At 43.0% G+C, this 27,508-nt stretch overlaps 1 protein-coding gene across 1 annotated transcript in view; it reads right to left on the bottom strand.

Annotated features, from left to right (window-relative positions):
* Nucleotides 1-26,717, bottom strand: part of TES (testin LIM domain protein) — a 46,807-nt gene extending 20,090 nt beyond the window's left edge. The window contains exons 1-2 of the mRNA XM_077834265.1: nt 26,469-26,717; nt 9,881-9,966 (exon numbers count right to left, since the gene is read on the bottom strand). Of these exons, the coding sequence (XP_077690391.1) occupies nt 9,881-9,966; nt 26,469-26,495 (113 nt within the window). The 5' untranslated portion in view covers nt 26,496-26,717. The remainder of the gene's footprint in view (nt 1-9,880; nt 9,967-26,468) is intronic.
* Between the last annotated feature and the right edge of the window lie 791 nt (nt 26,718-27,508).

The raw sequence follows: 27,508 nt of genomic DNA, 5'->3' as shown, positions 1-27,508 counted from the left end.
CTCCAAGGCAGAGGGCAGGAGCAGCACAGGGCAGTGGGGGGAGGGACAGCTGACCTGCCAGGCAATGGATATCCTGCTGAGTGGCTGCTGCACAGGGAAATTAGGGGAGCAGGGAGCTGATAGCTAGCTAGGAACCAGGGTGGATTGGCAGCCCACCTATCAGCTAGCTCCAACAGGCTGCTCTCTCTGCAAGCGGTGGACAAAGCAGGGGGCTGCCAAACAACGTTATAAGGGAGCACTGTGCAACTTTAAACGAGCATGTTCCCTAACTGATCGGCACCATAATAACAAAACAGCATTAACCGGGATGACTAAGCGAGGAGTTTCTGTAAAGGCGAATGTTATTGAAATTGCAAAATACTTCCGTAATAACCACTTTGCAGCAGCTGCTCTGAAAAAAGTGGGAGGAACCAAGTTAATGCTCCCACAAGATGTGTGATGGAACTCACGATTGGACTGTTTTGAGCACTATACCAAGAACTGGCCTAATCTGATGATAGTCTGAACAAAATTGTGAAAAAAAGAGATGGTACTGTCACAGCCAAAGTTCTCAACATTGGGCTTAAGAGAAATGTTGAGCACATGCCGAATACCCTGAAGCCTATTTCTGTAGCCTTGAACAAAATGCAGGGAAACAGCTGTTTTATTGCTGATGCTGTTGAAACTGGGAGGGAACTGAGTGAGAGCTTAAAAAGAGAAATATGCAATGACAGAGTTTAAATTACAAGCATTAAAAAAAAAAACAAACGGAACAAACACTATCTCCAGCTTATTTCTTGCAAATATTCTCAATACTCGGTTCCAGGGTCAAACCTTAACTGCTGAAGAAGAGGAGTTGGCTCTGACATGGATATCCATCAATCATCCCTCCATAATGCCAACTATAATAAACTTCAGAGCTAAGTGTGAACCAGTCAAGAAATATACGTTTGCTGATGTTTTAAAGAAAGTCACACCAGTGAACTAGTGGAAGTCACGTAAGCACTTGGATTCAGAGACTGTTGAAGTGATAATCTCACTTTTAATAGCAGTAGCTTCTTCTGCTGGTGTAGAAAGAATATTTTCTTCCTTTCGAATAATTCATTCCAAATTGAGAAATCATTTGGGACCTGTAAAAAGCAGGAAAGCTTGTTTTTCTTTTTCAGATTATGAACAAAACAGGAAACTGAAGGTGAAGACGACTGAGTTAGCTGTAGAAGCCAATATTTTAAGTTTCTCATGTTGACCTGGCCGACAGTTGATTTAATTTTTATTTTTATAAAAAAAAATTTAAACTATTTTAGTTAAACAATTTTAACAAAAAGAAACCGGATTTTAAAAATCTTGAATGTTTAACTAAAGTCAAATGCTTGTTTTGTTAAAATATTATGTTTGCTGTTGAAGAAAAAAATCCAGAATATACAACGTTGTTGTTTTAGTTAAATAAAACAATTTAAACGTCTGTCTGGTGATATTCTCCTCCTAATACAGCATGGCAAGAAAATCTTCCAAATATTAATGATTAACCTATTGAATTGGAGATAGTTGGATATAGTTCACCTCCCAATGACTTCAAAAATATCTACTTCAATTACCTTTGGTAAATGTAATAACCAAACAATTCATTTTCTGATTTAGCTAACTAACTAATCTGAAAAGTTTTCAAAATAGATCACTTTAAAAATGTATAGTGTGTACCTTCTAAAAATGAAACCTACATCTGAGTTGTGAAGAATATGTATTAAGATTATAACAACCAACAAGAATGCATTTATGTAGAAATCCATGATTAAATCGAATCTTCATGACTAGTGATTTAAATCATGATTTAAAAATCAAAATTTAAATCAAATCCACCCTGTTGCAGAGCCGCTGGCCATTATTTTTGAAAACTTGTGGTGATCGGGGGAGGTCCTGGATGACTGGAAAAAGGCAAATATAGCACCCATCTTTAAAAAAGGGAAGAAGGAGAATCTGGGAACTACAGACTCACCTCAGTCCCTGGAAAAATCATGGAGCAGGTCCTCAAGGAATCCATTTTGAAGTACTTGGAGGAGAGGAAAATGATCAGGAACAGTCAACATGGATTCACCAATGGCAAGTCATGCCTGACCAACCTGATTGCCTCCTATGATGAGATAACTGGCTCTGTGGATATGGGGAAAGCAGTGGACGTGATATACCTTGATTTTAGCAAAGCTTTAATATGGTCTTCCACAGTATTCTTGCTGACAAGTTAAAGTATGGATTGGATGAATGGACTATAAGGTGGATAGAAAGCCGGCTAGATCATTGGGCTCAACGGTTAGTGACAAGGGCTCAATGTCTACTTGGCAGCTGATATCAAGCAGAGTGCCCCAGGGGTTGGTCCTGGGGCTGGTTTTGTTCAACATCTTAATTAATGATCTGGATGATGGGATGGATTGTACCCTCAGCAAGTTTGCAGATGACACTAAGCTGGCGGGGAGAGGTAGATACTCTGGAGGGTAGGGACCAGGTTCAGAGTGACCTAGACAAATTGGAGAATTGGGCCAAAAGAAATCTGATGAGGTTCAACAAGGAAAAGTGCAGAGTCCTGCACTTAGAAGGGAAGAATCCCACACACAGCTACAGGCTGGGGACCAACTGACTAAGCTGCAGTTCTTCAGAAAAGGACCTGGGGATTACAGTGGACGAGAAGCTGGATGTGAGTCAACAGTGTGCCCTTGTTGCCAAGAAGGCTAACGGCATATTGGGCTGCATTAGGAGAAGCATTGCCAGCAGAGTGAGAGAAGGGATTATTCCCCTCTATTCAGCATGGGTGAGGCCATATCTGGAGTATTGTGCCCAGTTTTAGGCTCCCCATTACAGAAAGGATGTAGACAAATGGGAGAGAATCCAGTGGAGGGCAATGAAAATCATTAGGGTGCTGTTGTACATTACTTATGAGAAAAGGCTGAGGGAACTGGGCTTATTTAGTCTGCAGAAGAAGAGTGAGGGGGGATTTGATAGCAGCCTTCAACTATTTGAAGGGGGGTTCCAAAGAGGATGGAGCTAGGCTGTTCTCAGTGGTGGCAGATGACAGAACAAGAAGCAATGGTCTCAAGTTGCAGAGGGGGAGGTCTAGGTTGGATATTAGGAAACACTGTTTCACTAGGAGGGTGGTGAAGCACTGGAATGGTTTACATAGGGAGGTGGTGGAAACTCCATCCTTACAGGTTTTTAAGGCCCGGCTTGACAAGCCCTAGCTGGGGTGATATAGTTGGGGTTGGTCCTGCCTTGAGCATGGGTTGGCCTAGATGACCTCCTGAGGTCTCTTCCAACCCTATGATTCTGATTCTTGAGCTGGCAGCAGCACTTACAGTGTGTATGTTTGGGGGTGGAGGCGTGGGGAATGAAAATCAGCTTCTTTCCTATACTTCCCACCAGATCTACAGGTTGTGGAAAGTGGTTTCCTTTCCCTTCTATTCTCAGGGGATGGGTTTATTAACTCAGAACAAATTAAAAGTTCATGAAAGTCAGGTTCAGCGCCTCTGCCCTCACCTTCCCCCTGCCTGGATGTGTGTGTTAGGATGAGGTGGAGGGAAAGTGGGGATTGAAGAAGTTGAGACAGCCAACCTATTTATACAACTCTGGGACATATCCTGGTCTTTACCACATCCATTTTGTGCTGGCTCCTGGCACAGAGCAAACAAAGCTGGCAGATTCAGCTGCCCAAGAAGAGTTCCATATCCACTGTACTACATAGGAGCAATAAATATGTTGAGCAAAGGGAAAAGAGTTCTGTAGCATGCCCTCCCCTTCCTCTCACTAGCACAGGTTTGGTTTAACAGCCCTAAATCTCAGGGTCCTGGCCTTCAGTATAAAGGAAATACAGGTACTCCACACCTCTTCCCCCTGTAGGTGTAGATCTTGCTGGGAATGAACAAACTTGAGTGCAAGGTTAGTCTGTAAACAAGGGTGTGACAGGCTGTGTGCCAGAGATAGTGTTTTCAGGCTAGTTGAGATAAATGAGAACACCCTGAACTGATACGCTTGAAAGTAGATAAGGCAAGGACATAAGCAATTATCACACAATCTGCCCAGTGTCCAAACCACTTAGATTCAAGAATAGATGTTCGTAGCTAGGAAAAGTATACATAAATGGTACAGTGTGACACATGATTTGGTATTATGGCATCACCTTATATGCAAGCCCCACGTCTGGACCCGTCCAATGTGGGCATAGAGCTGTTACATGCCTAATTAAGTAACCTGATTTACCAGAAAACAAGATGAAATGTTCTCCTAGAACTGGATGAGGTGTTCTGGATAAGCAGAGCGGAAAAGGTCTCGAAGGAAATCCTAAAATCCCCCTTCTACTGGTATAGCCCCTTGGAGCAGTGCAATTTAAAACATCCTCAGTGCTGCTGCAAGATGCGCGTAAGGACCTGCCTTTTGGCCCCAGAATGAGGAAAGATATGAAATGTGGCTTAAGCCACCATATTTTCCACCCAGGTGCTGAAGGGTTACATGACTTTGAGGAAAGTACTGGTCCCAAATAGTGTTTTTGTGAATGTGGCAGGCTATTAGCATCTTTTGGTAGTCACACAGCATTGTGAATTCTCAGACTGCATTTCAAAGGGCAAGTCAGAACATTCCCCGCTACTTGTAATAGGTTACGTTACATGACTCCAGTCTTACTTTCCCACTAGATGAGAGTGTATGTAATCATACTGTAAAGGCTAGTCTATACTGGCAAGCCGCGGCAGCACCTTAACATGGCTTGTGTAGTTGCAGCAGAGCGCTGGGAGAGAAAAAAAACACCTCTGTGAGGGGCGTAGCTACCAGTGCTGCTGCACTGTCTACACCGGTGCTTTACAGCACTGAAGCTTGCTGCACTTGGGGGGTGGGGGGGGGGTCACACCCCTGAGCAAGAAAGTTGCAGCGTTGTAAATTGCCAGTGCAGACAAGCCCTAAGACAGTGGTTCTCAACCTTTTTTACCCAGGGACTCCAAAAACATAAATAGACAAACCTGCAGACCCCCAACCAGAGGCAACACATGGGGGTGGGGCACGTGAGGCCAAATGCCCTCCTCCCCCCCGATTTCTGCCTTCCATTTGGTCCTGCTCCATGAAATGCTGATGTAGCAGGACAGAGCAGTGGTGTGTCTCCTTGGCTAGTTGCTGCCTGCTCGTGGAGTCAATGGCTGTAAGGCAATCCCTTCTGATAGCAGGGGGAGATCTTTCTTCTGCAGTAATTTTGAAATTTTTGGTTGCACCCCTCCCCAACCCAGACAGGCTGGGTGGCCTCCTGGGGTGAGCTGGGGGTTGAGATAGTGCTTCCTCCCCAAATCTGCCCACCTGAGGCTGAAGCCCAAACCTTGGCAGACCTCCTGAAACATGTTCATGACCCCACACCCCTGGTTGAGAAGCAGTGCTGTAGAAGATTAATATTAGACAATGCTGGTCAGTGTATAAAGTTTTTTTTCCCCCCTCTTACAGGGAGGTTTTGCCAAGTTTATAGAAGTCTGCATTTCAACACAGTTTCCTTGACTTCCAGTAGTGGCAAAACCCTGCAGGAATAAGTCTATCATCAATTCACCTGATACTTTAATTTGAACAGTAGATTCCATGCTGCCTTATTTTAACAGTTTTTAAGTCTTTATTTTACCTATGGTTTTTAATAGATCTCTTAAAAAGAAAAACCCTGATGGTAATAGTGGTTCAGAAATGCCACAACAAAAACAAAACAAACCCAAAACAATTAGCCTGATAATGCTAAACTGCTCAGAGAAAAATAAGTGTTGTGGACAATTGTGAAGTCTTAAGACTACAGTATTAATACCCCACCGAGAAGAAGTGGGTGCATCCCTGCCACTCAGTATTGTTGTAGGTTATTTGCAGACACCACTACATTGTAGACATTGACTTACACACAGTTATGACCTTGAAGCCTAGACAGTTTTTTTTTTAAAGCTTAGATTTTCAAATAGTTCTGTAGCAATTCGAAAATAAACCTGTAGTTACATGACTTCATAATCACACCATACATGAGGCCCTATTTATGACAGATCCTTTCACCTCTGTCTTCCAAGCCATCCTGTGCTTTGAATAGAAAGAGGCTTATAGTTTCCAAACCTGGTCTGTTCCAAAGAAGGGAAATGACCTGCCACCAGCTAGCCATACAACTCTCAATCTTGTTCTCCAGAAAAAGCCTATGAGGTCTTTCACAAAAACATAAGGAGAATCCCCAGCAGCTCTTTCAAGCGTGTTATATTGTTTTCAGGCCTGACACTACAGCAGGGGTTTTCAAACTGGTTGTACCATCAGCAGTTGGGGGTCGCTGCAATCCCTAGTGTGTGGATGATACCATTTTATTCTTCACAGCGTGACCTCTTATGTATGGTGCACGCGAGGTCACGATGCATGGAGAATACCATTTTGCTCTACAAAATGGCATCCTCCACACAGCGTGACCTTGCACACACCACACATACAAGGTGACACTGTGAAAAAGATGCCATTTTGTAGAGCAATATGACATCATCCATGTGGCATGACCTCACAGTATGGGATCCAAGGTCACGTGTGGAGGGATGCCATTTTGCTCTTTTTAAAAATGGTGTCCTCCATGGTGTTTGGGGTCCTGGGAGGAATTAATTAAAATGGGGTTACATAGCAAAAAGTTTGGGAACCCTTGTACAAGAAATGAAGGGAAGCCACTGAACGCATCTGATGAAGTGAATTGTAGCTCACGAAAGCTTATGCTCAAATAAATTGGTTAGTCTCGAATGTGCCACAAGTCCTCCTTTTCTTTTTGCAGATCCAGACTAATACGGCTGCTACTCTGAAACCAATTAAAACTGAAACACTGGGAGAGCAGATTCAATTCCATCCAGTAGAGGGTAGTGCTACACTGGTATCATGCAGAATGTAATCAGACAGTAGAGCAGACAGATGTTAAAAACATCCAAGCAGAATAAAACAGAATGGTTGGGTTTAGAGATCTCGTTTAAGCCTCCCAACCTTAACAGCAACTCAGACTGCAATCCTCGCCATACCTGTTACCCACATTCTCTTGTCCCAGTGAATAGAGAACCTTGAATTTACTAGTTAACATAAATGAAAAAGCTGATCGGGTTAAGGTTTTGTCCATTTGTGATTACATCCTATTTAAAATATGAGCATTTTTATTTCAAACTAGTATGATCAACTGAATCCATTTTCAGGTGTGTTACCTCCTCCTGACTGATGAACTGCTGCAGCACATACTCATAGGTCTGCATTTCCTTTATCAGCAAAATCTAGACTTTATTTTCTTTTCTTCAGTACCCATTTATACAGCATGGTTCATTTTACAGACTACTTGCTTCACTTTTAAGACCATTCAAGAGAAGGATGGATCAGTAGTTAGGGGCAATACACTGAAATAGTTATACTGGTAAAACCCTAGTGTGGATCCAGAATCCAACAGATTGAGTTTACTCTCTGATGCAGCAGAATGTCTAAAAAGAGAGAGTGAATGTGTCTGCCCTAGAGAGTTTTGCTGCTTTAACTATAGTGGTATAGTCAGAGTTGCACACCCAACCCAGCGTGATACAGTTATATAGTATAAAAGTGCTTATACTAGTATAGCTTATTTCAGTTCAAGAAGTAGACTAAAGTTCTCCTGCTCAGTAAAAAAACAAACAAACAAACAAACAAAAAAAAACCACTCACAACCTTACAGAATACTAATTCTATGCAAAGCCTCATGAAGCACTAACGAGCCACTATCTGTTTATTACACAGAAGATAGAGGTCATAGCCAATTTTGGATTCAGGAACAGCATACCATCCGAGTTCAAACAATATTTCAAATAAATTACTTTAATATAGCAAAAGTCAAGTTAACAATTGTGTAAGACTCCACAAACATTAACTCAATTTCAACGTAAATTAAAATCATTTTAACTACAGCTCAGACAAATGCTTATGTATTTTGTTGGAAGCAGGGGCACAACACATTTTGTTATCAAAACAAAGTGTTTTTCCCCCCATATCTCTCATTGTATAAGACAGAGGAATGGAGTTCCTATTTATTGCCTTGATTCAGCAAGATTCTTAAGTATGCACCTAACTTTTAAACACAAAAGTAATTCAATAATCCATGCTGAAGACAACTCAAGTACTTGAAGCTAGGCACTAGAGTGGAGTGAATTTTTTTTTTCCAAAATTCTTTCTTCCCCAGTGCAGTGGGGCAGTTACCCCACTCCTAGAGAAGAAAAGCTAGGCTGACTTGGGGAGCAGCCATAACTGGGGCCATGCCCCAATCAGGCCACAGCTGGCCCTATAAAAGGGCTGTGAGCGAGGAGCTAAGTGAGTCTCTCTCTAGTGATGGAAAGAGAAGGATCTAGCTGCCTGGGAGCAGGGTACCAGAGGTAGAGAAGTACTAGGGAAAGGCAAGAGGAGCTGGGGAGCTCCAGGCCTTGTTCAAGGCCTAAAGAGAGGTACTGGGCTGCAGGTCCAAACCCCACTTGCTAGGGATGAGTGGTTCACAGACTGTAGTGTGCCCCAATGAGCGGGGGCTAGATGATGACTAGCAGTAGCCACTGAGGCAAGGTGGGGATAGAGGGTTGGGGGTTCCCCTGGGAGGGGAGACCCAGATTGTGGGTTACTGCTGGGGGCAGCATCCCAAGGTAAAGGGCACCAGTGTCTGGGAGGGACACGGGGCCAGCGGCAGGTGAGACACTGGCCAGGAGGAGGTGCTCTGTATGCTGGAGAGCTAATTCCCAAGACAACAAGCAGGAGGTGCTGCACCAGTGAGTCTCGACTTCGCTACACCCAGTTAAAATGTTTTGCTTGACCTGAATTTTTGGTGAGTTTGTGCTGACTTTACCAAAAATTGTTCCAACTGAGTTCTGGTTCTTCCATTCAAAAAGGCTTTCATTTCAAAATTTAATTTTTGTGTGTGGCTTTTTTAAAAAATTAAAAATGAACAATTATTTGGTTTTAAAGAATAGCCAGCAGGGGTCTCCCCCCCCCCAAAAAAACCTATTTGCACAGCTCTGCTAGGTGCAGCTCAAGTACCTGCCAAATTGTGGCCCTAATCCTGTAAACACTTGAGCATATGCTTTAACAATGAAGCATTTGAGTGGTCTCATTGAAGACAACAGCATTACTTATACAGTAACTCCTCCCTTAACCTTGTAGTTATGTTCCTGAAAAATGCGACTAAGTGAAACAATATTAAGCTAATCCAATTTCCCATAAGAATTAATATAAATGGGGGAGTTAGGTTCCAGGGAAACTTTTTTTGCCGTACAATACTATAGTTGAGAGGTGCCCCTGCCTTACCCCACACAGGCACTGCCCACTGGCACCGAGGACAATGAGGCAGGCAAGGAGGCTGAAGGTGCCGTAGGCTAGGAGAAGCGGGTTGTGCAGTGGCAGCTTCCCCTACTCTGCAAGCACCAAGTTCGGAGGGCTCAACCCTAGGCCTGCCCACTCCACCCCTTCCCCCAAGCCCCCACCCTTAACCTGCCTCTTCTTCCCTCCCCTCCACCCCCTTTACTCTGCATGCTGTGTCTTCACTCCTCCCCTCCCCACCCCGAACGCTGCAAGCCAGCTGATTGCCATGGGCAGGAGGTGGGGGGAGGAGGAGGAAGGCACCGATCCACAGGGTCTGCTGGCAGGCGGTGTGGTGGGGGGGGGCATAGGGGAGCTGATGGGGAAGGGGGCTGCCAGCTGTGGACAAAGCAGGTAGCCAAACAACATTATAGCGAAGCATTGCACAACTTTAAATGAAGCATGTTCTGTAATTGCGCAGGGAGGTAAGATCGAAACGTCCTGTCGCTTAACGTTGTTAAGTGGGGAGTTACTGTACCCCAGAAGTTAAGTATGTGCATGAGTGTTTTTAGGATCAAGCCTTACATTTTAGCCAAGTCACACTTGTACTCACCTCCAGAAGTGTAGTTCAAATCCTTCACATTTATCCTTGCATTTTAAGCATGGTGCACCAAATCCTTGTTCATGACCTAACCCCATCTGTTTAAAAGTAAAGTGAAAGCTTTTATGAAACTTAAAATTATTTTTCAAGAGATTATATTTTGCATCTCAGTTTCCATTTTTCCCTTACCTTTTATGATCGAGGTCTTAAGTGTCAAAGAACAAAAGTTTGAATAATCAAATGACAACTTATGGAGGATGACATTTTAGTGATTGAACCAAGAACAGAATCATAAAAGCTATTCATCTAGTTTTGAAAGGTAAATACAGAAAACATTGAAATTGTACATATGTTCAAATGAAGGATATAAGCTAGTCAAGAACTCCCTCAAGACATTTATATGCATTAACTTCAGTCAGAGGTCAGGACTAAAAGAATACAACATAACTAGGATAATGCAGGTTATTGCTTAGATGTTATTAGCCATTGGATAGCTGAAAGTGTGGCATATCCCATCCTCAACAGTGTTGTAATGAGTGTAGCATATTCTGTTCTCGGTCATTACCATTGGCCCACCTTTATTGGCCCACAATAGAAACAGAATATATCTAGAGAAGGGCAATGAAAGTAAACAGTAGGGGAATGTTTTCATATGGAGAGAATAAAAGGGGCTTGTATTTAACTTGGAATGCAGAAGAACAGGAGAGAGTTTAATAAGCGGTATGATAAAGGCCAACAATTGAGTGATATTTGCTATTTACATAATACAGCAACATAGCAGTGAAATTAAAAGGTTGAATACATTTTTTCAGCTATCAAAAAAGTTAAAGGGTGTATCAGGGTAATTCATGGAATCACCAACATAGATTACTGCTAAGGAGTTTAAGATTCCAAAAAAGGACGAGACACTTGAAGGAACAGAATTCTATTTACACTAGCTAGAACGACAATGACCATCAATTCTTATCCTCGTACGGTGCAAAAAAACCCACCTTCTCCACCCACTAGAATGCATGTGTGTACACACAATTCTTCAGATAGTCAGAAGTATATTTGATGGGGGAAGAAAGAAAGCAGTGCTGTCAAATACCACTATACCAGATTAGACTAAATTATTGGTTAGCTGTAACATGGTAATTCTTATGTCTCAAACAATGAAGCAAAGCAAATCTTTTTATAGTTTAGTCCAGGGTTTCTCAAACTTCATTGCACTGCAACCCCCTTCTGACAATAAAAATAACTACATGACCCCAGGAAGGGGGGACCAAAGCTTGAGCCCAGCTGCCCTGGGTGACTGGGCCAAAGCCCAAGCCCCAATGTCCTAGGTGGGGGGAGGGGCAAAGCAGAAGCCCAGGGCCTGTAACCTGAGCCCTGCCACCCAGGGCTGAAGCCCTTGAGCTTTGGCTTCAGCCCTGGGCAGTGGGGTTCTGGCTCTGGCATTGGTCCCGGGTGGTGGGGCTCAGGCTTTGGCCCTGGGTCCAGCCAAGTCTGTGCCAGCCCTGGCGACCCCATTAAAATGGGATCACGACTCTCAGTTTGAGCACTGCCGGTTTAGTTAATAGTTCCAATTAATTAGTCAGCAGCTTATGTTGCAGTGTCTCTTAGACAGAGACAGTCATTCTTACTGCAGTATTTGTGATGAGTAACATATCTGGAATTGAGAAATCTGCACTTGTTAGACTGATGAACAAGCCTTCCAGGAGGGAACTAAATAAACAAACTAGCTAGTGTCACAGGAAATGCCATTTCTGGCAGTTGAAAGATCAATCAAATGTCTTGTCACCTTATGACCCTTGAACTCTTCTGATCCGTGGTCTTTGGGCTTTTCCCATGCATTCATAGTATAGAAGAGGACATATTTTGCCCTCTACCATTAGCTACTGCCCCATAACTTAACATCCCTGTGCAAAGCTCTGGAGCTATTTTCCCTCCTATTTTTCCCAAAAACCTAGCATTTCAAAGGTGCATCCCTTTGATCATGGCTGCACCTTTGTCACCCTGAAGATTCAAGGTGATGGATCCTAGTTTGCACAGTCAGTTACCTCTTGCTGGATGTGCTAACGTGAACCCAGCTCAGCAAATGTTTAGAAGATGATGGATTAAGAGACAGGGCTTCTCTCAATCATATTCTACTCTATTAAATAAGAGTGTGACAAATTAACATCCAGCTGACTTGGCTAAAACAGGTCCCTGCAGGGGGCCTTCCAACTGGGGTTCAGGGATAAGACATGCTGATGGGGAAACTCACTGATCATTGTTATTTAATGGGCAAATCCTAGCCCCTGTCTGGCGGGGAGGTAAGGTGACTCTACATCAGCCTAGCTTAAGTTTTAAATGGATTTCGCAAGCCAACCTGAGGGCAGGGAGATGTTTGGAAATACATGACTTTGCTGGGTGCCTTAGTATATTTCACAAAACCTTGGCTGCATTATGCATTTCTTTTATGGAAAATAAGATTGTTTGACAAAACCTATTAAAGAACAGAATCAGAAGTTTGGTTGATAAAGGAAACTGTGTGGACTTAATATACCTAGACTTTTTGTAAGGCATTTGACTTAGTACTGCATGACATTCTGAATAAATTAGCACTATGCATTATTAATAAAGCATATGTTAAATTGATAACAAAGTGGCTAATGGATCTCAAAGCAAACAATTGGGAACCATCTAATTAGGGTGTTTCTAGTAGGGTAACAATCGCTGGGGTTACAATCTGCAGATGACAGATTGGTGGAATGATAAATAATTATTAGAACAGGGTAGTCATACAAAGCAATCTGGATCACTTGGGAAGATGGGCCCATTGAAACAGAAATATGAAAGTTAAACATCTAGGAACAAGGAATTAAGTTCATATCTACACAATGGGGGACTGCATTCTGGAAAGCAGTGACTTGGAAAAGGATTTAGGGGTTAGTAAACAAGCAACTCAATAGGAACTTCCAGTGCACAGCTGTGGCAACAAGCGTTAATAAGATCTTTGGATATATAACCTGGGGAGTAGTGAGGCAATTTTATGGATAAAAATATGGAAAGAGTTAGAAAGGGACAGCCTAGGATCCTCATGAACTAGTTACTTTAGAGCGCCTGAGTTGTTTGATACTTAACCCCGTCTCCATTTCTGCCCCCCCCCCCCCAAAGAGGGAATTCCAAAGTTTCTGTAAAGAGGTTAAGCCTGTAAATTCATATAGATTCACAGGTTCCAAGGCCAGAAGGGACTATTATGATCTACTCTAACCTCCTGTACAACACCGGCCATAGAATTTCCTCAAAATAGTTCCTAGAGCAGATACTTTAGAAAAAGATCCAATCTTGATTTAAAAATTGTCAGTGAGTAGCAAGTTGTTCCAATGGTTAATCACTCTCAATGTTAAAAATGTGTGCCTTATTTCCAGTCTGAATTGGTCTAGCTACAACTTCCATTCACGTTCAAAAATGCACTAGTCTCTACCCCACTATATGGTCATACTCAGTGCCTTTGTTGACAGTAGAACTACACATTACATCTCCCAAAATAGTATTTAGCATTCATAAACAAAATTGTTGCAGAGTTTTGTCCTTCACATGTGTATTCTGCACTTGCCAGCATGTGTCAAGTAATATAGTCAAAGAATATTTAACAGATGTGTCTTTTGCTTCAGCAGTAAGGACTGACTATATACACAGAACTGTAGTCAATATTCGTTAGCTGACTAGAACAGACCACATTTGGTGCATTCAAACAGTCTCCAAATTGGAAAGTGAAGATAATGAAATGCACTGCATTTTCTCCATTCCTCTTCTCAAATGGCATGCTTCTGAATAGCACTTTATGTTGGACCTGTGGTGCTGTTATTCTATGCCAGACTAGTCTGTCAGTGTATCTAAAAATATAACAAAGTGGACTGAATATGTGCATAAATAGAGAATGAGAGTTTGAAAAGAGGATGGAATCAATTTCTCCATAAATGGAATTATGGAAGTAATTGGATAGATAGGTCAAATGAAATGCTGCCAGAGGAAGGCTTCTTCATGTCAACTGCTGTCAAAGAAAATGTTTAAGAACGCTATCTAAAAATATTTGGTATTTCAAACAAGATTGCTGATTTAGGGACAGGTTGGGTATGGAAGATAGTATAAATATAATGAACATCTGTTTTATGCTCCTTTCATGACTCATGGGCAGTGTTTTAAATGGTTACAGCTAAGCAAGTGTTACCAGAAGTAGATAAGGAACTGTTAAGAAAGTAGATAAGGAAGTGTTGTTTAATACTTCTCGTAACACAAGAACTAGGGTTCACCAAATGAAATTAATAGGCAGCAGGTTTAAAACAAAAGTATTTCTTCACACAACACAGTCAACTTGTGGAACTCCTTGCCAGAGGATGTTGTGAAGGCCAAGACCATAACAGGGTTCAAAAAAGAACTAGATAAATTCATGGAGGATAGGTCCATCAATGGCTATTAGCCAGGATGGGCAGGAATGGTGTCCCTAGCCTCTATTTGACAGAAGCTGGGAATGAGTGACCGGGGATAGATCACTTGATTACCTGTTCTGTTAATTCCCTCTGGGGCACCTGGCACTGGCCACTGTCGGAAGACAGGATACTGGGCTAGATGGACCTTTGGCCTGACCCAGGAGGGCCATTCTTAATGTTCTTAAGAGACTACTTTACTCCATTCCAAGCTGAACCAACTGTCACAGCTGACAATCTATACATTTCAGAACTTTTAGCAACCCCAGTGGCTGTACATAAGCACTTAATAGTTTGTTCATGTGTGTGATATTATAGCAGCCCTGAATTTCTACTATTAACCTGGATTATCAGGAATTTATAACTAGACCACAAATATTAGTCTGAGGCTGAAATTTGGCATAAAAGACATCTTCAGAGTTTCCTACCGCCTTTTTACCAGATATGATTTTAAATCAGGCAGACACCATTTTTTAAGAGATTTTAGCACTTGCAAAAGGGCCACTACACTGGAAATAGAGGTGTGGTTTTTTTTGTTTTTGTTTGTTTGTTTTAAAAACACAGTTAAGAGTATGGACAGTGGACACTTCCTCACATTGTTTCCCCAGTACCTCAGCGTTGAGGTAGGTAGTCCCTCCATAACAAGCAAAAGTGCAGTTTAGTCTCTGACCATTCAATCTGTAGCTTATAAGCCAAAGTCACTAATGAAAGGATGAAATTAGAGTGCAGAACATCCTGACCTTTCCGGATTCTGATTCATTCTAACATGCCTGCCTTGGTGATAACTTATTTCAGGTCTTAGCATGTTACCATCAAGTATCACTTTCAGTTGCCATTGCTGTTTGTGATTATTCCTACCTAGCACAATATGGATGACTAATGCCACACAGTGCTAGAAACAAAGAAGTCATTTGTAACTACTATGAGGTTTTTTTTTTTTAAAAAAAACCCACATTTATGAAATACAAGCCCAAGAGTTATTACTTCTAACGTTAGGTACAAAAAGAGATGGAAGTCACATTATAAGAAAACAGATCATCCAGTGGTACCTCATCTGAGGAGATATAGTCAAGATACCTAAAATCTGACTGAATTTCTATTACAAATAAAAATTCTAGAGTCCACCAGAATTCTAGCACAAGCTATTTGGAAGTCTCTTTAAAGAGGAGCATAGTCAGAGTCTCACCCTCTTCCCAACATAATACCCACATCTAGGGGTTAGCACTCAGAATTCTCACCTTTTCTTGGTTTTCCTTTATGCTTAAAGGAAGAGAGCTAGGTGAAGGAGGTAAAGGGCAGAAGAGACATAACTTAAAATGTCATTTCTAGAGAATTTCTACTGCAAGGTCTCCTTTCTCACTCCTGAGTGCCTCTCTTCCTTTAAGAGCTACCTTCTATACTGGAACCAGTGAGGCCTATTTGATTTGGCTGCCTCATGAATCACAGAAACTAAACTAAACTAGCTCCATGAAAATGTCAACCTCCAGAATCTCCAGAAACAAAGGATACCTAAATACTTCCATTGTTTTCAGATCTTTCGAGAATTTAAGAAGTTGTACAAAACATTCTCCAAAGTTCTCAACCCAATGAAAACAGAGGTTTTCCCTCAACTCTTAAAGCATCTACACAAGGAGAAGCGTCACATTAAGGTACGCAATACTTCATGTTGGAAGAATCTTCAATATGCTGTATTCTTGGATACATTATTTTGCTCTTGAGAGAGAGAAGAATCATCCACGTTATTCAAGTCTTCAATGCAAACACGAGGGAACATACTTTACCTTCATTCTTTTATACAGGTGTCCTTGGGAGCTTGGCAGAAAACTACAAGTTCTTCTGCTTCAAGCATCAACTATTCATTTATATGGATGTGGAAGAGTCAACAAAAAAAAGGGGGAGGGGAGGACTTTCCACAGTGCCCCACCACACTTTAGAAAAAGTCACACAAAACAGATTACTGACAGACCCCAATTTAGTTTAGGAAATGTCTAAAGTGTAAAGACATGGACAAAGGATAAAATCCACACAAGAGATTCAGCTGCTGGAAATACCATATTGATGCTATTTTGATTGGGTGATTATGTTTACCTTCATTGTTGAATTGGCTTTTACAATAGATAAACTTGATGAAATGGAATTTGAAATGAAATCCAGCAACAGATAAGAGTTGTTAGATTTCACATTCCATTTCTTATGGTTGCAAGTTAACTACAATTTATAGAAATTGAAAGAGTTACTGTCTTGATGTAGAGCTTTTCTATGTAGGTGTAGGCTTCTGAGACAATGACTATGAAATTTAGTGGCAGCTATGTGTGTAACAAGGAGCATCATGTTACACCCTCCCCCAGTAGAATCATAAAACTGTGGCATGTACTCTGTCTAAATAGGATAATGGTTTTATGAAGGTATGAAAAAAATAAAAAACATACCAAAAAGTTTGCCTAGGATTTAGATTGGGTCCAGTTCTGCCCAATATCTTCAGCTGAGGCCTTATCAGTGTAAAGTTGATGGAGTATTGCGTCCAGTTCTCGGCACCACATTTCAGAAAAGATGTGGAAAAATTGGAGAAAGTCCAGAGGGGAGCAACAAAATTGATCAAAGATCTAGAAACCTTAACCTACGAGGAAAGATTGGAAAAAAATTGGGTTTTGTTTAGTCTGGAGAAGAGAAGATGAGGGGGAGGGACCATAACAGTTTTCAAGTACATAAAAGGTACTTTGCAAGGAAGAGGGAGAAAAATCGTTCTCCTTAACCTCTGAGGATAGGACAATAAGCAACGGATTTAAATTGCAGCAAGGGAGGTTTAGGTCGGATATAAGGGAAAACTTCCTGTCAGGCTGGTTAAGTGTTGGAACATACTGCCTAGAGAAGTTGTGGAATCTCAGTCATTGGAGGTTTTTAAGAACAGGTTAGACAAACACCTGTCAGGAATGGTCTAGCTATTACGTAGTCCTGCCCTGAGTGCACTGGACTAGACATACTGAGGTCCCTTCCAGTCCTACACTTCTATGATTTAGGAGCATTGTGGGGGGAAAAAAATCCATTTAACAATATTAAGAGATGCCAGAAAAATGTTTGTATCTAAGGAGGAGAACATTAGTGAGGATGCTCATAGCAGCACAGACAACAGTATAAATCATGGAGCTGGCTGCAGCAGTAAAATATTAGTACACAAGTAGTCAAATAATTCACTTGTTACAATTTTTAGCTAGAGAATGTTGTATGTAAGAGCCAGAATGTAAACATTAAGGCACTGGTACACGGCCCAGCGATAAAGTCTAAGGCTATTAAGGAGACTTACATAATCTTAAAATTGTCAAAGAATGCCAGTAGTGTTTATTCAAATTGTACAAGTATTTGCTGGCTATATACACACCCAGCTGTCAGATGTGGGAATTATAACCATGGTCATAACACAATACAAAACCATCATCCACCTTTCAATTCAATTCTAGTGATTTTTAGTCTGAGTATTTGTCTTTGAGAGGGTGGGGAGGGGGCATAGGAAAAAACTAACTAGCCACAAACACAAAGCAGCACTGTCAGTTTATTTTAGTCTATTTCTACTTTAGTGAGTTCAGTAGCTTGCATCCTGCACAACAATCATTTTATGCAATCAATTGAAATTGGACAATTGTGTCAGGAGAGACTTTTTAAATACGATCCTAAAGGAGGGGTGCTTGATGTAACAGTACTTTTAGTAAAGTAAGAAAAATCAATATTTCCTTCAAGTTCCTCTCATGCTTTGTTCAATTTCAGTAACTGTATAAAAAAAAATTATGACTCTGTGAGATCTGCTCTTTATTATAGTCATAAATATAAAGGGAAGGCTAACCACCTTTAAATCCCTCCTGGCCGGAGGAAAAACCCTTTCACCTGTAAATGGTTAAGAAGCTAAAGGTAACCTCACTGGCACCTGACCAAAATGACCAATGAGGAGACAAGATACTTTCAAAACTAGATGAGTGTAGGCAGGAAGAAGGTCACCACGTGGAGGGACACTGGAGCACAGGTGTTGGCTATCCATGCTACCTTAGTGGACCCCACTTTAATCTACCCAGAGATCCAAGTGACAATTCAACCCTTCAAGTCCAACTCTTTCAATTTGCCAACAGCCAGGTTGCCTGTCCAGTACAAGGGCTGGTCAGGAACATGGACTTTTGCAGTCTATGATGATTATCCCATCCCCATGCTGTTGGGGGAACATTTGGCCAATCATGTGAAGCTAGCCAAGAGGATGGGAATGGTCACCCGCAGCCAGGCTAAGCAAGCCGTGAGGCCTAGCTCTGTTCCAGAAACTTCCACCAGGACCCGGTCAGAGGTGATGGAACCGGACCCCATGCCAGTGTCTGTAACAGCAGTAGTGGATCCAGTCCCAGAGACCCAGACAGAGCCAGTCCTAGAACCGGAACAGGCGGAACCAGCACCAGACCCATTGCCAGCACTGAATCCAGTACTTGCAACCCCAACACCAGAGGGCCCAACTGAACCTGAAATGGCAGCAGTTGATAACCTTACACAAGAGGCTCAGCCAGAGCCTGAACCCCAACATAGTGCACCAGTGGAGAGTAGTCAACAGAAACAGCCCCATCCCCTACATCACTTCCAGAGGGACCAAGCCTAGGTCCACAATCCAATGAGGAACTGATGTCTCCAGCATCAAGGGAAGAGTTCCAGACTGAACAGGAAGCAGATGAAAGCCTCCAGAGAGCTTGGACGGCGGCACAGAACAACCCACCACCTCTCAGCTCTTCTAATCGATCCAGGTTTGTTGTAGAAAGAGGATTTTTATACAAGGAAACTCTTTCTGGTGGACACCAGGAAGACTGGACTCCTCAGAGACAGTTGGTAGTTCCAACTAAGTACCGGGTTAAGCTCTTGAGCTTAGCCCACGATCATCCTAGTGGCCATGCTGGGGTGAACAGGACCAAAGACCATTTGGGAAGATCATTCCACTGGGAGGGAATGGGCAAGGAGGTTTCTACCTATGTCCGGTCTTGTGAGGTGTGCCAAAGAGTGGGAAAACTCCAAGACCAGGTCAAAGCCCCTCTCCAGCCACTCACCATCATTGAAGTTCCATTTCAGTGAGTAGCTGTGGATATTCTGGGTCCTTTTCTGAAAAAGACACCCAGAGGAAAGCAGTACATACGGACTTTCATGGATTTTGCCACCCAGATGGCCAGTTCTAAGTAACATCAGGGCTAAGTGTGTGCCAGGCACTAGCAGACATTTTTGCCAGGGTAGGTTGGCCCTCCGACACCCTCACAGGAACTAATTTCCTCACAGATGCAGGAACTAATTTCCTGGCAGGAACTATGGAAAGCCTTTGGGAAGCTCATGGGGTGAATCACTTGGTTGTCACCCCTTACCATCATCAAACAAATGGCCTGGTGGAGAAATTTAATGGGACTTTGGGGGCCATGATACATAAATTTATATATGAGCACTCCAATGATTGGGACCTAGTGTTGCAGCCGTTGCTGTTTGCCTACAAACCCCAGTTTAGGGTTTTCACCATTTGAACTTGTATATGGTTAAGGGGCAATTACAGTTGGTGAAGCAGCAATGGGAGGGGTTTACACCTTCCCCAGGAACTAACATTCTGGACTTTGTAACCAATCTACAAAACACCCTCCAAACCTCTCTAGCCCTTGCTAAAGAAGACCTACAGGATGCTCAAAAAGAGCAAAAAGCCTGGTATGATAAACATGCCAAAGAGCATTCCTTCAAAGTAGGGGACCAGGTCACGGTCTTAAAGGTGCTACAGGCCCATAAAATGGAAGCATCGTGGGAAGGGCCATTCATGGTCCAGGAGCACCTGGGAGCTGTTAATTATCTCAAAGCATTCCCCACCTCCAACTGAAAGCCCAAGGTGTACCATATTAATTCTCTAAAGCCCTTTTAGTCCAGAGAATTAAAGGTATGTCAGTTTACAGCCCAGGGAGGAGATGACGCTGAGTGTCCTGAAGGTGTCTACCAAGAAGGGAAAAGCGATGGAAGAGGTGAACATCTCCATGACCCTTGGGCATATGCAGCGACAGCAGATCAAGGATCTGTGCACTAGCTACGTGCCAACGTTCTCAACCACCCCTGGACTGACTGAACAGGCATACCACTCCATTGACATAGGTAATGCTCACCGAATTAAAGTCCAACCTTACCGGGTATCTCCTCAAGCTAAAACTGCTATAGAACGGGAGATTCAGGATATGCTACAGATGGGGGTAATCCGCCCCTCTGGCAAAGCATGGGCATCTCCAGTGGTTCTAGTTCCCAAACCAGATGGGGAGATATGTTTTTGCGTGGACTACCGTAAGCTAAATGCCGTAACTCACTCAGACAACTATCCAATGCCATGCACAGATGAACTGTTAGAGAAACTGGGACGGGCCCAGTTCATCTCTACCTTGGACTTAACCAAGGGGTACAGGCAGGTACTGCTAGATGAATCTGCCAAGGAAAGGTCAGCCTTCACCACACATGTCGGGCTTTATGAATTTAATGTACTCCCTTTCGGGCTGCGGAATGCACCCACCACCTTCTAAAGACTTGTAGATGGTCTCCTAGTGGGATCAGGAGAATATGCAGTCGCCTATCTTGACAATGTGGCCATATTTTCGGATTCCTGGGCAGAACACCTGGAACATCTACAAAGTCTTCGAGCGCATAAGGGAGGCAGGACTAACTGTTAAGGCTAAGAAGTGTCAAATAGGCCTAAACAGAGTGACTTACCGTGGACACCAGGTGGGTCAAGGAACTATCAACCCCCTACAGGCCAAGAGCAAAGACCTGCGTTTTCGAATGTTCAGATTCAGCCTGTGATTTACAGGTTGAACATTCAGATTGCAATTGTTACAAAAAACACATAATAGGAGGAGTTCAGAAACTAGGATACAGATTAACCCCCCACCACCACGTTTGTTCTGTTTTTAAATTATTTCATGACATTTAGGCAAACCTCATGAATTCTGGGGTGCTGATCAGTCTTTGAGCTCATGTGTTGGGAATATCATAGAATCTCATACACAAAGATTGAGTTAGTGATAGCCAAATGGGTTAAGGACAGCCAAAGAATTTTACAGTGCAACAGAGGGAGGTGAAATGAGTACTACAGAGCAGGCAGATTCATTATTAGGTTAAGATGAAATAGCCAGCGCCTGATCCTGAATTGCTTGTGCCCCTAGATTCCCCACGGCGTCCACTGCAGCTCTCCTCAAAGAGAATTTTAAAATAACAACTACAGAACTGTTTTAAAAAAGAAGGGCGTGGCTCGAGAGCACAGCTTCCTGCTACTTTGTATCCTCCATCTCAGAGCTCTTGGTCTGGAGGGGAAGTAGAGTCTCTGGGTTTGTGTATATTAGGCTATGTCTATACTGCACAGTTAACCCAAGTAATCACACCTGAATCTGAGCCTAGCTTGGATGTGATCTTCCCCCACTTCACAGATCTACCCACATGACTGCTTCCTCACCATTTGTGCACTTGCCTGTGTGTGTCTGGGGCACATCCCATGGCTCTTTGTTCTGAGATGCACTAGGAACTTTCAATTGTGAGAACACTTGTCTATCCTGGGGGTGGGGGAGATGGGAAGGGAGAAACTGTGGGAAGTGCATAGGGCTCAGTGATTTTTTTTGGGGGGGGGGAGGGGGGGTAAGAGAGCCGGTATATTCTCTGCAAAGTGAGCAGGTACCAGCCCAACTTAAAGTGGAGCCCGGGCTCTCACCCATGGCCTCCACTCAGCCAGCTAGCTTAGGCTTAGAGCTCCTCCAAACCTGGATAGATGGTACAGGGGATAAGGCTTAACCAGGGCTCTTACCCAGATTTTGTCCAGCATAGACATTCGTAAAAAAAAGCTGTGCCAGTGTACCTATTTTAAAATGGATCCAGTTACATCAAAGCATATCCCTAAAATAGTGTATTTGAACCAGATTTTAAAAAAAAAATAAAACCCACACTTGAACCAATTCGGCAATTCAGTAAGCATTTGCTTTGATATTATTTTTAGCCTAAATTAAAGGCAGTGAAAGATTTCATAAAAAATGGTCATACTGAGTCAGACCAATGGTCTGTCTAGCCCAGTATCTTGTCTGATGACAGTGGCCAATGCCAGGTGCTTCACAGGGAATGAACATAATAGGTAGTCATCAAGTGATCCATCCCATTACCCATTCCCAGCTTCCGGGAGCAAACAGAGGCTAGGGACACTTCAGAGCACAGTTTTGCATCCCTGTCCATCCTGGCTAATTGTCCGCCTTGGCTGTCAATGGCTATGTGTGTGGGAGTAGGGAGGAAGAATTATAGGCTCTAATTTTGTTCATTAGAGCTTCAGGAGTCCTAGAAGTATCATGTTAGAAGCTTCATCACTTGATGTATTTAGTAGCAATGTAAACAAGATACTCAATGTATTATAGAAAAACCAATACTGAATGGTCAAGGGATGTCTCTTTCCATTTCTAGCTTCTATCAACACCATCTTTTGGAGTTTTCATGTCACACACTGCTCAGTGTATGCTCAGTCCATTGTCCCTTGTTACTTTTTAGAACCTAAGTTTTTCAGGACAATGAACTACTGTTGTGCACCAACCACATTGTAGATTTAGGGCATCAGATACAACTACAATGACATCCATTTCTTACTTCTGACTAAAGATCAGGCCAAGTTTCTCTTCTCCCGCCAAAAATGAATAGGTTCTTCAGTCTGGACATAGTGATTACTCAGTTACCTTTCAGAGTGGTAGCTGTGTTAGTCTGTATCCGCAAAAACAATGAGGAGTCCTTGTGGCACCTTAAAGACTAACAAATTTATTTGGGCATAAGCTTTCATGGACTAGAACCCACTTCATCATTTGCATGGAGTGTCAACTGTGGGGTGGCAAACCTGACTGGCATTTCTGAGGTTAGTTTTGATTGTTTTAGAGAGACAGTTGGAGAAAAGTGTGAAGAAAATAAAGTGAAAAGGGGCTTGGAGAGAAATGGGAGAAAAGACAATGGGGCTCAATAAAGAGTAGGAAAGGCATGAGGAAGAAAGGAGACAGCAGGGATTCATTTGCTGTGTAATGTGGAAATTCAGGGCTGTGGCCTTTTGTAAATTTATGACAGTATAAAACAATTTTAATCAAAACATTTCACTCCCCCCCACCCCCATTAGGGAAAGAAAAGCAGTTGTACAACTAGGGCTGGTGATTTACTACTAAACACAGGATCACACAGTGAAGCTTTCAGTTCATCAGCAACAGGATCTGTCAGGGGGCCACTTTCTTTCATTTTGAGAAATGTAAATGTATTATTCTTTTGTTTAAAAAAAATTGAGGAGAGGTGATAAAAGAACGATGGAGAGTTTATTAATGTATACATTTGGGAGGGCCGGGAGGAGTCCTCCGTATCCCTGACTTCATCAGGTTAATTTATGAAAATGCAGCTATGCTGCTCTTTTTATTGTGTCCACTTCAAAGTTTGTAGGTCTCTCACCAAAGACTTTTCTGCTGATATCAAAGACTAGTTTTGGAGTCTGAGAGAGAAGTGAAAGTTGGGTAAAAACAAGACAGAACAAACAGAAAAGCCCTTCGTGTAATAATATTATCTTTCACTATTTCCATTTCCTATTGTATGATTTAAAGCAGGTGTTCACCCATGACAATTTTGCTCAAGCCAAGACCAAACTATTAAGCAAAAGTAGAACCTGATACCACCCGTTTTCACAACTGATATGCTAAACTATGAAAACACAGGTGTGAAATTTTAGATTTACTCTTTCCCCCAGCTCTTGATCTTATACAAAGAGGAAGTAATATTTCAGAAAGAGTGCGGAACCTGAGGTTCCCCCAACATCTAAATATCGTACAGGGGCTTAAAGTACATTTCATAACTGCATTCAAAAAGTTTGGGCTTTTTTACTAATTAAGGTTCCAGACATACAAGAGACTGTGCAGGCATATCTCTGCCCTTCTGTACAGCCCCATGAAAATCAATGGATCTGTGTGTGGCTGCACCCACCTACAGTCAACTGCAGGATCAGGGCCTACGTAACGTTCTATGCAGATTCTATAAAGTCAATCAGGCTTTTCATACAGATTACATTCCCCACACACTAACTCAGTGAAAGTTGGTTATACTTGAGTAGGAATCACAAATGAGTTGTTAACCCACAGTCCCATGACACCCTTGTCATTTTCGTAAGTTTCTGGCTCATAAACCAACATTTGTTAAGTCTCTTATAAACGCCATTTCCACTTTTTTCTCAATAAAGGAACATTTTGGATGTCTGCACGTTTGGATGAAAGAGCAATAAAATCATTTATAAATCTCTGTACCTAGCCAAATACAGTACCGGAAAAATGTAAAAATTCACGCTTGAACACAATCTTTGTTCCTCAAGACAAATTTTGACATAACTATTTAAGATGCTTCCAGGTTTATGTTTATCACACATGCAAGGTTTCTTCTGCATTTGTGATATTTATTACTAGATATGGGATTCTCAAACTTCATTGTACCGCAATCCCCTTTGATGACAACAAATTACTACATAACCCCAGGAGGAGGGGCCAAAGTCTGAGCTGCACTACCGTGAGCTGGGGGGGGCCAAAGCCGAAGTGCAAAGGCTTCAGCCCAAGGCAGGTGGCCTGTAACCCAAGCCCCATCACCCAGGGTTCAAGCCCTCAGGCTTCAGCTTTAACCCCAAGCAGTGGAGTTCGGGCTTTAGCTGCGGGCCTCAGAAAGTCTAAGCCAGCCCTGGCGAACCCATTAAAATGGGGTCCCGACCCACAGTTTGAGAACCACTACACTAGATAAATGAAACAGTAAGGTTCCTTTTTAAATATGACATCAGTTTTAAGTTGAGGCCACACTAGAAAAAAAAATGATGATTCCTCAAATCTATTTAAGACGTTGCAGAATTCCACATATGATATTCCATCTGCCTTTCCAAAATTCATTATTGAAGAAATTTGCATTAAACTAAAACTTTGACTCTCCATCAGCTTCTCTTATTTATCTCCAAATCAAATAACTGTGATGTCCCAAAGAAAAGTTTGCTATCAGGTAGCAAAGAGCCTGTTTTCCACATCAATAAAACAAGTTCATCAATGGGTAAGACATACAGAAAATGAAATCTATAACTGACTCAAAATGGAATATTCTCTCCAAAATGAGTCAGTTGGTCTTTAGAGTATCCTTAAGCTATACTTACTGAATTAGCTAAAGATTTAATTGAAGATACCCTGTATAAAGGGTATATACATGAACACAGGTTAGCATGATAGGTATTTTTTATTTTTTCAGGATTCAGTTCTTATATGGCACTAACTTTTCTGGTTTTCCTATCAGATAAAAAAAATGTATGGGCTGCATGATCGTAGGCCTGCAGTCAGGAGAGCAATTTTCTGTATTTAAATAATTGCCACTGCAAATGAAGAGAAACGTTCTTTGGCTGGGGGGCTAGGGAAGGACAGTGGGTGATGGCAGTGAGTTGGTTAGTAAGCCAGTCATTCAGTGCCTCTTATTTTGTACGAGTTTATTCTGGTCATATTAAACAACACTTCCTCTAACCTTCTACTTTAAAAAACAGAAACAAGTTACCCAACTTCCTCCCAGCCACCACTTTCACACACATCCTCCACCACTACGCCCATTTACGAGTCTTTGAACGCTAACAGCAAAGCTAGTAAACCTGAGGGAGAACCAGGGAGGGGCCATGCAGCATGCTCTGTGGGTCTGGAGATCTTCACCTTGTATTCTAATCGGATCCAACTCGGAGCCCCAATTAACTGGCCCAACTCTCGCTCCCTTGAGAAGTTAGCAGCAGCTTGAGGGGCAAAGTCAACATAATTCAAGCAGATCCTGCACAACATAAGATTTTGGGGTGCGTTTGTGTGTGGGGGGGGGGGGTGGTTCCCACTCCGCCCCTCCCGCATTAGCTATGACTGAACCAGGAGGTGCATACTCCGTGTAGTGAGTTTATCTATCCCCTCCCGATCAGACACTATAGACAGGACAGCGGTGGCAATGGATCTGGAGGAAGGAGGGAGAGGAGAGCAGCCAGGGCAGCTGCTATATAGGAAAAGAACAATGAGGAGCAGCAGCGGGGAGCTGGGGCGTTGTTCGCCCCAGGAGCGCCCGGAGCAGGTAACCCAGCGGCCCGCCCTTACCTTTTTCACTTTGCTCTCCAAGTCCATTGTCTCTCTCCGCTAGGAGCAAGGCTGGGCGAGCGAAGGGTCAGAGCAGGGAGACGCTCACCAGCGGCACGCGGATGTGGTGGGGGCTGCGCTAGCCTCACGCCTGCTTGCACCCAGCCAGCCGCTGCAGCCAGCGTAGCTCTTGCACTCAAACTTCCGCTGCCCTGCGGCAGTGGCTGCCGTGGAGGGAATAGAAAGGGAACAAAGGCAGCTCCCCAGCCAATCCCCCTCTAGCGGCTCCCTGGTCTGCGAGCCAATCAGAGTCTCACACCGGGCTCCGGCTAGCTTGCCGGCTGAGCAGCCGCAGCTCGGGGCTCGCAAAAGGCCCGACTCGGGGGAGAGGGGTGCCGGACTGCCGCCTCCCCGGTTCGGCGCTGTGCAGCCGCAGCACCGGCAGACCGTGGCAGCCCTCTGCGTGCTCGGAGCCAGGTGTCGGTCTGGGAGGAGCTGCGAAGTTGGATGGGGGCAGAGGGGTCTGTGAGTTTGGCTTTTGAATCATTCACAGACTGAGTCAGCTGATAAGGTCATGGAGAAGGTATTTGCTGGCACAACTCTCCAGCTTTGGGCAAATCCGCCTGGAAGTTTGGTTCCTCCCAAAGAAGGGGAAATGGCCTGAAAGCTAGTGATGTATTGGCAGGCGACAGGATCACGGCCTGCCTCTCTAAAACTGTCCTCATATGTTGGATAACTTCCCAGCCAGAAACTAGTCTCTGTTTTGATTTCTGGGGTTTGCCTTGTCCTTTGATAAATGTATTTCCTCTGCCTTCAGCTCTACTGCCTGTGGGCAGCTTGCCCCACTCTAAGGAATTTCACCGGTAAATCACTGCGGTCACAAAGCAGCTCAACTGAATGTCAAGATGACACAAGCTCTGTGCAAAGAAAACGTCAGAGGGTTAGATTTTGGCTCTGTCTATGCTACAGTTTGCGCCATCTGGGTAATTGTAGGCTGCTTGGCTGGGGCATCGCTTTTTTGCTCTTTTATGATTTGTTTATTGTATTCTAATTGGTATTCT

Source organism: Eretmochelys imbricata, chromosome 1 (assembly GCF_965152235.1).
Source record: "Eretmochelys imbricata isolate rEreImb1 chromosome 1, rEreImb1.hap1, whole genome shotgun sequence".
Taxonomy (NCBI): Eukaryota; Metazoa; Chordata; order Testudines; family Cheloniidae; genus Eretmochelys; species Eretmochelys imbricata.
Note: the sequence above shows the minus strand (reverse complement) of the source record. Positions and strands in the feature narration are given on the sequence as shown.